Source organism: Nymphaea colorata, chromosome 1, assembly GCF_008831285.2.
Source record: "Nymphaea colorata isolate Beijing-Zhang1983 chromosome 1, ASM883128v2, whole genome shotgun sequence".
In the NCBI taxonomy this organism is placed as follows: Eukaryota; Viridiplantae; Streptophyta; class Magnoliopsida; order Nymphaeales; family Nymphaeaceae; genus Nymphaea; species Nymphaea colorata.
This window is the reverse complement of record NC_045138.2, coordinates 22125665-22138267: the sequence shown is the minus strand read 5'-3', so window position 1 is coordinate 22138267 and position 12603 is coordinate 22125665. Positions and strand designations below refer to the sequence as shown.

At 39.1% G+C, this 12603-nt stretch overlaps 1 protein-coding gene across 2 annotated transcripts in view; it reads left to right on the top strand.

The window, feature by feature from the left end:
- The window catches only part of LOC116246470 (stromal processing peptidase, chloroplastic), a 75203-nt gene that overhangs the window by 10779 nt on the left and 51821 nt on the right, over window positions 1-12603 (top strand). For both annotated transcript variants that reach the window (XM_031618363.2, XM_031618362.2), the window contains exons 6-12: window positions 39-146; window positions 234-422; window positions 587-886; window positions 1007-1108; window positions 4565-4699; window positions 4919-5143; window positions 12193-12396. In XM_031618363.2, coding sequence (XP_031474223.1) covers window positions 39-146; window positions 234-422; window positions 587-886; window positions 1007-1108; window positions 4565-4699; window positions 4919-5143; window positions 12193-12396 — 1263 coding nt within the window. The remainder of the gene's footprint in view (window positions 1-38; window positions 147-233; window positions 423-586; window positions 887-1006; window positions 1109-4564; window positions 4700-4918; window positions 5144-12192; window positions 12397-12603) is intronic.

Below are 12603 nucleotides of genomic sequence, written 5' to 3'. Positions count from 1 at the left end.
TTGTTTGTTTATTCATATGTGTATATTTTGGGTTTCAGATAGCTTTCCACCCAAAGTTTCTTTCATCCCGAGTGGAAAAAGAAAGACGGGCTATTTTATCTGAATTACAAATGATGAACACGATCGAATATCGTGTTGATTGCCAGGTAGTTTTCTCCTGAGGTTGCTTTTGTGCTGCCTGATCATCTTTCCTCTTTGTTTAACATCAATTAATGGTACATGCTTCCGACCAGCTATTGCAGCACTTGCATTCAGAGAACAAACTTAGTAAAAGGTTCCCTATTGGGTTGGAGGAGCAGATCAAAAAGTGGGATGTAGAAAAGATCAGGTCATTTCATGAACGCTGGTACTTTCCTGCAAATGCGACTTTGTATATAGTGGGGGATATTGATAGTGTATCAAAGACAATATATCAAATTGAAGTACGTGTATCCATCCTCCCGTCTCCTCTCTTGTTAGTGTTTAATGTTCTTGAAGTCATCTTCTTCTCAACTGGTCTGTATATTTTTCAGTATTTATATTTATCTGGTCTCTATTGTTCCTATTTTCAAAGTTTCGTTAATGAAAATGCTCCAATATCATGAAGGCTGTATTTGGTCGAACAACAGCAGAAAATGAATCACCTGCTCCACCTGCTCCGAGCGCTTTTGGTGCAATGGCTAGTTTTCTTGTCCCTAAACTTCCTGGTGGTCTGGTTGGCAGTTTATCTAATGAAAGGCCATCTCCCTCTCTTGACCAAGCTAAACATGAAAGAAGGGCAAGACATGTCACTCGGCCTCCTGTTGAGCATAATTGGTCACTTCCTGGAAGTTGCCAAAGTGTCCAGCCTCCACAGATATTCCAACATGAGTTGCTTCAAAATTTCTCGATTAATATATTCTGTAAGGTAACTTGTGCTCTTTTTCATGGTCTGTGCTGTTTGAAGTATTTTGCTTTTTATGTTCAAGGTTGCTTCAGTTGTGAAATGTGTAGTTATGAAATTCTTCTCTTGTGAATTTTGCTGCAGATTCCTGTGAATAAAGTTCGTACTTATGGAGACCTGCGAAATGTTCTGATGAAAAGAATTTTCCTTTCGGCTTTGCACTTTCGGATTAACACAAGATACAAGGTGTATTGTTGTGGGCTTTTTGTCAACTTCCTTTTAACTTCTTCTTTTGAATAATCTCCAGCATGATTTTTGAATTAGCTCTTCCATACCACCATGGTTGTTTTTGGTTCTCAATGATTAGAGCAAGGTTATCGAAAAGGAAAACATAAATGGGAACCATTAACAGACAAAGGTGGCAAGATTCTTTTCAAATCACATTTAGTGGGATACATTTTCTGTATATAGGTGTTTATACGTATGTGTGCATGCTGTAAGTTCTCAAAGATGTTATTTGTTAATTATCCATGTCGTAGAAGTGCCCATAAATAACTGCTGGGAGATAGGCTCCCTTCGTTTTATTTCAAAGGACAAGATTATATATAGAGATAAAAGATGTACAAAATGCTGAGCATCAACCAGCGGAGCAGAAAAAAAACCAAAAATCTAGCTGGCGGGCATAACCCAGCTGCCCCAAAAATTAGACCAAGAGACTCACATCAAAAGGATAAGCTTTTTCTAAAAAACAGAATCTCAAAGCACAGCTCCATAGCTGGAACCTGGAAGAGCTCCCTAGCCACCATCATCGCATCCATCTCCTTCCCCATATCTATGCAGATATTCTCCCACTTCAAGCGTGTGCAGGTCGTAGAGGACCTTGACCCAGTGGCAGAGGTTTCTGGAATGCATCCATCTCTGGTCTATCTGTCTCCTCCCTTCAAGCATTTCTTTTAGAACCAGCCATTAAGAATCTGCATTTCTGCCTCATCTCCTCCTGTACAACAGTACAAGCCTCAGTGTTACAGAATTTATAGGTAACCCTATCCCCCATCCATCACAGTCCCATCACGATGTAACCATTGCCTTTCTTACAGAGCACAACCTACAAAACATTGTGAGTTTCATTGAACCTCACCTGTGGGCCATCACAGAGAATACCACTCAGCTTCCATATTGACAAGGCCTTTAACTCATCCTTTTCCAGCTCTAATCACAAAATGTCTCCTTAGCAGTTCTCCATACTGTAGAGAAAATGGACTCTGCAGGTGAAGTGGCTGATTTTCAGTTCATTCAATGTAATATGCACTTCTAGACTGGGTTACGTGCTTCCCAATGCATACCTCAATGTTTGACACTTTGACTATAGGCAGTAGGGACAAGTTATTCATAAATAAGTTCTCATGAATGACTTATCTTCATGTTAAATTTGTGTAGGGCAAATTATCTTTAGGCTAAAACTTTTAGTGTTTGAGTAAAAGAATGATCTAACCATCAGCGGAAGTCAGGTGAATATTTCAGCTAGGGTGAAAATTTTAACACACTTAGGCATCTGAGTGGGGTATTTGGTTTCCAATGTATAGTTATTCAGGATAACTGACTCTGTACTAAATCTTTTTTTCATGCTTGGGATAGAGAGTATGTAGCATTATTTCAAGGCATGTTAACCTTTTATTTGAGGGGAAATTATAACACCCACAAGCACAAGAAATTGAAATCCTTATTTTGGGATGAATGGCAGACACTTTATCCAGATAAAACATTTCACTTTGAATAATGCAAGTGGGAATTACCTAAGATAATCGGAAATTTTATTATCCTGAGGACTTATATCCAAACTATCGAATGGACCTGCATGGAGGACTATTAATCTTTTAATGATTTGAACGTTTGCATGGTTATCTCTTGTGACAAGATATGCCCAATGGCCAGCTTAACTTCAAACTTCAAAGAGGAAGGTTCAAACGTACCAACAGCCCAAAATTGACCTGAGCACCTGGCTTGGCATATCTCAGCTCCTTTGGTAGTGTACTTCACTTCAACATTTAGAAAAGGCCATTTAGGACAAAAAAGGTAGTTCTTCGGAAAAGCATATAATGGGCTTCATTTTATTTTGGTTGAATTTCTGATTATACAGTTGCTTCCAAGGCATACTAATGTACGAGATGTTATAACCTGAGCACCATGTTCTTTAAATTTCTTAATATAAAATTGTTTCCAAGCCATTCTAATGCATGAGATGTTGTAAACTCCCCCTCCTGATGAAAATGCATCCTCACATTTTTTTTTTTTGCCTAGGCTCGAGATTTGGATGAGTTTTCATACAATTTATATGATGATTTTCACGAACAACTGAATAAGCATCCCATCTGGCAGGTTTTAACATGCCTCATGGTCTGTTTCAGTTTAGCACCTCAAAGGGCTATAGTCCAAGATGCGAGATAGTAATTAGACCCTAACTACATATGAACATCATCATTGCAAATTTCTTAGATATGACACTATTCTCAAACTGCTGCTATGGATGAAATGTTAGGACCTTGCGTCGCACTCTTTTTCCCCTTCAAGGAAGACCCACACTCTAGAATGTGCACAATTAAGTAGCTGAATGGGGCTCCCCTTCCATTTTTAATAACCTAGCCAGCACATGTTCATGTCTTTTGAACATGCAGATTCGAATGCCTTTTATATTCTTTCTAGATTTGGATAAATTTGTTATTTTCATGTCAAATAATTCTTCTGCAATTGGTATTCATACACATCTCTTAAACTTTGTTCTTTCCTGCAAATGATTACATGAATAACCATTTTGTTACCCATGGTAATGCATGTAGACATGTTTGGACCTGGGGGTTTGAACACCTATTTTGTGTTACTATTACCTAAGCCTTTGATAAATTTGTCATTTTCATGAAAAGTGCTTTTAGTTGAAAAAAAAAACATTTTTATTGGTTAAAAAAAGAGAAAGTAAATGTCCTTTCATTAGTCTAAAAATTTAATTTGTGACTTAAACTGTCTCACAAGTTGTTCCATGCCACATTTTGTCTAGCTGCAAATAATTCATGAAATCCAAGGTAATGGGAGAGGTGCCACAGGTAAGTATTAAGAAATAGGGTTCATGTATGCTTATATTACCTATATTTATGTATGTACGTTACATATATAACTAGAGTCTGATATATGTACTAATATTATTGTTAATAGGTCACCTTTTGTAGAGCCTTTTAGGTTTATCATTTTCGTTATTTGTTCTTTGTTCTAGCCGTTGTCTAGTCCCAACAGCTCTTTTATGAGCCGTTGGAACTAGTCCAACGGCTAGTTCACTCTAGCCTTTCCACTCTTCTCTTGTATAAATATCCCACTATTCATTGTACAAATTATGTTGTTATGAACAGCAGCTTTCTAGTAATTAAATCAATGGATTCTTATTCTCCCACTTGGCTTTGGTGCCCATTTTCTGCTGCATAATCATTTGGTGACTGTTGAAGTCAAATTTTCAGTAAGCTGGTCCCATCCTTAATAAGCTTGTCTGTATGGCTGTTGCATGTTAAGTTGATCTCTTTCTTTAGTTGTTAAAATGCTCTATATTTCTCATGGAAGTCCTTTGGCTGGGTGAAATTCTCAAGTTTATTGCTTTTCAGAAGAATATCTTTGTTTTTCTTCTGTTGTCTAGCTATTTATGCTTTTAAGACTGGTTTGCAGAGCTCAAATCCTCCTTTTACTTCAATTGAGTTGGATCATAGTGATTCGGGAAGGGAAGGATGCACCGTCACCACTCTTACTGTAACTGCAGAGCCTAGAAACTGGCGAAGTGCAGTTAAAGTTGCCGTTCAGGAGGTTTGCTGTTGGAACCCAATTTCTTTTGTGCATGGAACCTCCACATGCAACATGCTGTTGCTATGTTCTTATTTTGATTTTCAGACTTCAAGAATGAATAGTTTGTTTTGAATACTCATTGAAAGTGCATATTGCAAAGTGTAGGGTTTTCTCAATGCATCAAAGCCCTCTTTTCCACTTTTTCCTTTTCCCTCCCTGCATAAATGTTTATTTATTCAGGTTAGAAGGCTCAAGGTATTTGGTGTTACAAAGGGAGAGTTGGCTCGTTATATGGATGCACTCCTAAAAGACAGTGAACAGCTGGCAGCAATGATTGACAATGTGCCTTCTGTTGACAATCTTGACTTCATAATGGAGAGTGATGCACTTGGTCATACTGTTATGGATCAAAGACAGGGACATGAATCGCTAGTGTCAGTTGCGGAAACTGTTACGCTAGAGGAGGTGATGTGCTTGGGGCTTATTTTATGGTTATTGTGAAGTTTATTAACTTGTAAATGATATTGCATGTCTTGGTACAAAGAAATGAACTTGTTTATTATTGCTTAAAAGCCTGCATGGATGTGACCTCTAGATTATCATGTTACCGAGTCAGAATGTTTGTGTTGGCTATATGAAGTTGGAAAGTAGATATTTTTCCTGGCTGTTTGGAGATGATGTCTGATTCTTGTTGGGTCTGTCCTACCTATAAAGCTTGATGTTTTACCTCCATTAGAAAGTTCATTGTCCAACTGCATCTGCAGTTTCATTGGAAAATTATCTCCATGTCTATGTTTTCTTGACTAGGGAAATGAATGACCTCCAACTCCTTTCTCGTCTGGGTTAATGACTCCCCCTCTCTCTCGTGCATGCACACACATTGTATACAGAGACAAGCGCAGATGTCACATTCTTTCTTTTCAAATTATGGTATCTATGGGTGGGGTTTTGAAGGTCAGGCAGTAATTTGTCCAGCACTAAGTAGACATGGTTCGGACAGCCTGCTGGCATCGAAAAGTGAAAGGGATGTTGCAGCTTCCAACAGCTAGTTCTATAGAACGAGAAGCAAAATGGTGGAATGGTGGTCTGGACTGGCTGCCGGCTTTGAACACTAAAGGATGCTATTACTTCCAACAAGTTGCCCTCTAGAACGAGAAGCAAAATGATGGAATGATGGTCTGGACAGTGCACTGATTTGAAACTGAAGGAGAAGCTCCGGCTTCCAACAACTGGCCCAAAGACCAAAAGAGAGAGAGGGAGAGAGAGAGAGAGAGATGGCTTGATGCGTAGTCATTACCAAATCCATGTCCTCAATTGTGATTATCTCTGTGGCTGATTTGTAAATTTACCTTAAATCAGGGTTGATATTCATCTGCTTTTCTTAATAAGGGATGTAATAGTTGATACTACAATGCTAAGAATTGCCAACAGGTTTGTTTTGTATACCATGGTGAAGTTGCATTGGTGTCATCTAGATATCTGTCAAGCTTGGATAGCGTAAAAAGTTTGTGGGTGGATGTGAGACACCAGAGGGAGTTAAGCAGAATGAATTAAGCGCTTTAGTAATTACAAAATAAATCTTCAATTGCTTAAAAATAGTTGTATAATTAATTTGGATTGTTACCGGAAATGTATTTGCTATGTTCCTGAGTTTGAGAAAGAAGGGAAAAAGGTTAGCATTTTCAAAAAGATTTTGGTCAGACATATATTATGAAATCCACAATATGTCACAGTGAGAAAGATATATGAAATAGCTGGAACCATGGTTCAGTCAGTCACTAATATCTGAACTATTGCAATAATGTTGCCAAATTTGAAGTTTCCTGAATTGTTTTTGCAAGAAATGCAATACCCTGGTGTTGTTTTGATTGCATTGTGATATTTATGTGAGACTTCCTTTCAAAAACCTTTTTATTGCTGATTTTGTGCATAAATTTTCTCCACTTTGGTCTGTTTCATGTTTGAAAAAACCTTTCTTTTGAAACAAATTACCAATGGATATATTGTTAAAGAGTGTTTTTGAAATATTAGAAAGTTAGAGAGGTGGTCTTTAAATACTTTCTTATAGTAGTTGGACTGTTTTTGTAAAGTTTGTACCGCCAGCCCTAATCTCTTTAAAAGGAGATTAGGGTTACATTAATGAATAAACTCTTTGGCTCATCTCTCTCTCTCTCTCGTCCTCTCCTTTCCTCAACATCTCTCTCTCGTCTCTTTCAATTTGTAACATGGTATCAGAGCCCTAGACCTAGGACTGTGCTATCTAGGGTTTCACATTCCTTTCTTCATCTCTTGCCTCTTCCTCCAAGTTAGGGTTCATGTCTATATTTTTTTTTTCTGCTGATTTCAAGAAAAGCAAGTAATCTGTTTGGGGAAAGGGGATAATCACGTTTAACATGTAGAAACGTGATTAGCACCCTTGTGTTGCTGCTGCCATGGAAGACATGGAGAAACGTTGATGAAGTTGCTGCCGTGGAAGATTAGATCTGATTTTCTGCTGATTGGTTGGAAGCAAATCTATGAAGTCTTGTATCAGATCTGCCCTAAATAGATCTTATTTTTTTTGGCTGTCGTGGAAGAAGATCTGTGAAGTTATATATCAGATCTGCCCTTTTGCTGTTGTGTGTGGAGTCACGCTGTTTGAAGGCTGCTGATTGGTGTGTGGAGCAGAACTGATCTGCTGATCGTGGAGGTTATTTTAGCAACAACTTGACATGGATGGTGTTACGCTTATCATATGTGAGGGGCAACAATGACAGTCAGCCGTAAGTAGCAGAGATCAGCAATTGTCTTTTGGAGTTTTGTTCATGGGCCTGCTATCATCCGCAACAATTGATTCAAATCTCTGTAATCTGTTATCTACTCCCTTTTATACGGTTCAGATTTGGTTAGTTTTTGTGATTACAGATTCTCCCTTATTGCATAGCGTGTGATATTCGTATAATCTTTGAGGATAGCAGAGATTTGCTGCTTCCTATATATATTGTGTGCCATAAGTGGGTGGTATCAAGACATGATCAGATTATCATGTAGTTCATGTGGAGCAGAATGGTAGACTGCTAGACATATGTGCAGTCGTGTGCAGAGTTACTAAGTCTGGTGTTGTAGCAGCCATCTAATATTCAGGTGGAGTAGAATTGTGGACTGTTGGGGGTGTGTGCAGTCACATGTGGGTCAACTGGAATTGGGACTGCTTATTATTATTCTTTTTTTTTTTGGAGTTTTGTGATCCGTAAAGATACATTTCTTGATTGAAGTTGACTGCTGCATCTGATACATACATATTGTGCCCAAAATTTTGATTGGAATTTTACTATGGCTGATGGTAATGTGTTAGAGGGTTCCAATGACTGCAAGATGACTGAAAATTCTTTCTCATATGCCAATACTACTGGAATAGACTCAGCCTTCTCTGTTGGTGCTCCTACCGATGGCCCAGATATGATGTGGATGATAGATTCTGGCGCCTCCAGGCACTGTTGTAATCAATCACACATTTTTTCATCCTTAGTCAGATTCTCTACACCATAACATGTCAGACTGGTTGATGGCAAGCTATCTCCTGTGTTGGGCAGCAGTGATATCTATCTCCCACATTTAGGCACTATTACTCATGTGCTCTATGCTCCTCAGTTTCATGTTAATTTGTTATCTGTTAAGCAGCTGACTATTGACTTACAGTGTAGAGTCATTTTTGACCTTGGTTCATGTTCTTTTCAGGACTTACTAACTGAGAAGGTGATTGGTGGCGACCATGAACGTGAGGGTCTCTATTTCATGTCTGTCCCAGTAAATGTTGCTGCATCATCATTTTCCTCGAAGACTTCTCCTTTCTAGTGGCATCTCAGACTAGGTCATCCATTAGTGTCCAAACTTCGTCGCATGTTTTCAGGTATTACTGCATCAGAGTCCTTCTTATATGATGCTTGCCAGTTAGGCAAACATACACATAGCAGCTTTCCATCGAGTCAGAGTCCATCAAGTCAAAGTCCATTTGATCTCATTCATGTGGATGTGTGGGGCCCTAGTCGGGTTCCTTTTCACTCACGTTTTCGGTATTATCTTGTTTTGGTTGATGATTTTACTAGAGTCAGTTGGGTATTCTTGTTACGGAAAAGATCGGAAGACATATGTATTCTTCTGAAATTTGTCAAAGAAATAAAAACTCAGTTTGGTTTCATTGTCAAAAATATTCGCACTGATAATGCTCTTGAATTCAAATCCTCCGTGCTACTTCAATTTTATGCCAATCATGGAATTCGACCTCAATATACTTGTCCTCACACGTTCCAACAAAATAGTGTTGCCGAACGTAAACATCGACAACTCCTAAATGTGGCCCGTACCCTCATGTTGCATTCACACATGCCTGCCTATTTTTGGGGTGATGCGATTCTTACCGCATGCTATCTCATTAATAGATTACCTTCGTCAGCCATCCAAGAACGTATTCCCATTCAACTTTTATATCCAGATCGACCATTATTTCATATACCTCTCAAAGTGTTTAGATGCACCTGCTTTGCACGCATCCTAGGCCCAAACAAAAACAAACTTGCTGCCCAAGCCATCAAATGTGTATTCATTGGATACTCTGCCAATAAAAAAGGATATAAGTGTTTTGATCCCCATACCAAAAAAGGATATAAGTGCTTTGATCCCCAGACCAAGAAAGAGATTATCAGTGCAGATGTTACATTCTTTAAATCTCGTCTTTATTTTTCTCCTTCGAGTCCTCCGTCTGAGATGCCTATACCGGTTCCTCTTCCTATTCCACCAGTGTCACTTGAGTCGATCCCTCCATCTCAATCTATGTCATGTGAATGTTTCCTTAATCCTCCATTAGTTTACACTCGTCGTCTGGGTCCCTCTCTCAACCGCCCACCAGCGTCTTCTCAAGAGGTAAGCTCCACTGACAAGACTGACTCAGGTTTAAATGATGATCACACTGCAGATGATCTCCCCATTGCTATTCACAAGGGCAAGCGACAGTGCACACTACATCCAATTTCTAATTCTGTCTCTATTGACCATTTGAGTACAAGTTTGGTGCAGTTTGATCGAGCTTTGTTTAGCCACATCATCCCATCTTCTCACCATCAAGCCTTGTTAGATTCAAGGTGGCGGCAAGCCATGCAGGAGGAAATGAATGCTCTTTACCTCTTGGGAGACTTAGGATTTGGTGGATCCACCGATGCACTGTGATGTGGTTGGCACCAATGGGTGTTCACCATCAAGTATCATTCTGATGGTTCAGTTGAACGATTCAAGGCACGTCTTGTTGCTAAAGGATATACACAGACTTATGGCGTTGACTTCTTTGAGACCTTTTCGCCCGGGGCTCGGTTGGGCACTATTCGACTGATTATATCTCTTGCTGTCTAGCAAGAGTGGCCTCTATTTCAGCTGGATGTGAAAAATGCTTTTCTGTATGGAGACTTGTCTGAAACCGTCTATATGAAGCAACTACCTGGTTTTGAGCGATAGGGGGAGTGTTCCAAGGTATGCAAATTAAAGAAGGCTATTTATGGACTTAAACAGAGTCCTCGTGCATGGTTCTATAAGCTAACTGAGGTTTTATCTAAGTGTGGATTTCAACGATCCCAGCTTGATCACTCATTGTTTATCAAGCGAGGCACATCTGGTATAGTGATATTGATTGTATATGTGGATAATATTGTTCTCACTGGAGAAAGTAATCAAGAAATAGCTCAAACAAATGAGTTTTTACAATAACACTTTGTCACAAAAGACCTTGGATAACTCCGTTATTTTCTTGGTATTGAGGTGGCTCGTAGTAGTAAAGGAGTTGTAGTGTCTCAAAGAAAATATGCTCTTAATCTTCTGCAGGAAACAAGTTTATTGGGGGCTAAACCTGTCACACTTCCCATGAATCCCCGCATCCATATACATGATGATGAATCAAAGCCTTTTGACTCTAGATCTTACAGATCTTTGATAGGGAAACTATTATATTTGACTGTCACTCGCCCCGACATTAGCTTTGCTGTGAATAAGCTAAGTCAGTTCATGGAAAAACCCCGAAAGGTTCATTGAGACGCTGCTCTAATGATTGTCAGATACTTGAAATCAGCTCCGGGAAAGGGGTTATGGTTCAAAAAGGGAGAAAATGTTGACATTGAAGCGTATAGTGATGCTGATTATGCAGGATCTGTAGATGACAGGAAGTCTACTACAGCTTTTGTGTCTTTGTGGGAGGTAATCTTATTTCTTGGAGAAGCAAGAAATAAAATGTGGTAGCTCGATCTTGTGCTGAATCGGAATATAGGGCTATGGCTCAAACTGCGGCTGAAATGTTATGGGTCAGATCATTGCTTCTAGAGTTAGACATTTCAGTGAATCTCCCAATGAAGATGTATTGTGACAATAAGGCAGCAACCTACATTGCTACCAATCCTGTCTTCCATGAGATGTCTTCCATGAGAGGACGAAACACATTGAAGTGGATTGTCACTATGTTCGGGACCTAGTTCAAGAAGGAATTGTTAGCACCATTCATGTCTCCTCAGAAGATCAGGCAGCTGATATCCTCACGAAGGCTCTTCTCATAGGCGATTTTCTGAGATGTTGTAAGAAGCTGAGCATGATTGATATATATGCTCCAACTTGAGGGGGAGTGTTAAAGAGTGTTTTTGAAATATTAAAAAGTTAGAGAGGTGGTCTTTAAATACTTTCTTATAGTAGTTGGACTGTTTTTGTAAAGTTTGTACCGCCAGCCCTAATCTCTTTAAAAGGAGATTAGGGTTACGTTAATGGATAAACTCTTTGGCTCATCTCTCTCTCTCGTCCTCTCCTTTCCTCAACATCTCTCTCTCGTCTCCTTCAATCTGTAACATATATTATTCCATATTTTTTTGGGAAATTTTATATATTTTGCAGTTCCTAATGCCACTAATTTCATGATATCTTTGTGAGAAAAAATCATTTTTGAGAATAACTCCAGACAAAGACCTTCCCAAGAAATTGACTTCATCTATGTTAGTGACTGTGGTTCCACATAGGTCCTGGGAACATCATTGTGCACGTCAGACATTAAATGGTCAATACTTTTTGTCTCCATAACCAATATTAGCTGAGTTCGATTAGTTTGCTGCAACTTTCTACCTCCCTCTATTGCACGGGGGAATTTTTGGCAGCAAAGCAAGGTAGACATGTCAAAGATTTTTTTTGGAAGTTAACGTTTATGTTCAATGCTTGCTGTGAGAGGGGCTTGTTATCTATTTTATGGCCCACATGTTTATGATGAAGTTTGGAATGATTTCTTCTTGATAAAACTGCAGGTTGGTGCATGGCCATGAATGCAACCTTGTTACTTTTTCTGTTCCATGATAATGATTAATTATACTGCTTATGTAGTTTATAACTTTATACACTGTTCTTCATTGTCCCGTTGATGAAGAAGGTCTAATTGTTTTCTGTGGCTTTTTGGAAAGTGATTCCTGTCTGTCTATGGTTGATTCTGCTTGTTGTTCACCTGAATTCTGGTGTTGGTTCAGGTTAATGCAGTGGGTGCTACTGTTCTGGAGTACATCTCTGACTTTGGGAGTTATACTGCACCACCACCAGCAGCAATAGTTGCTTGTGTTCCAAAGAGTGTGCATGTTGATGGCGTGGGTGAGATGGAATTCAGGATTGATCCAGCTGAAATCACTGAAGCTATAAATGCTGGGCTAAAGGAACCAATAGAAGCTGAACCTGAGGTTGGTTTTTCTTAGATGGCCTTCTCTTTTGCCTGTTAATAGTTGCACAAATATCTCTACCCACATCCCCTCCCTTTCTACCTTCTGAAAGGAATAAAAAGTTTCACAATTTGATATACAACAAACTGGGGCGGCAAAATGTTGTGCAATTTTGGTTGTGATAGAGGTGAGGCATGGTGATTAGTTTGTCTTCTTGCATATACCAAA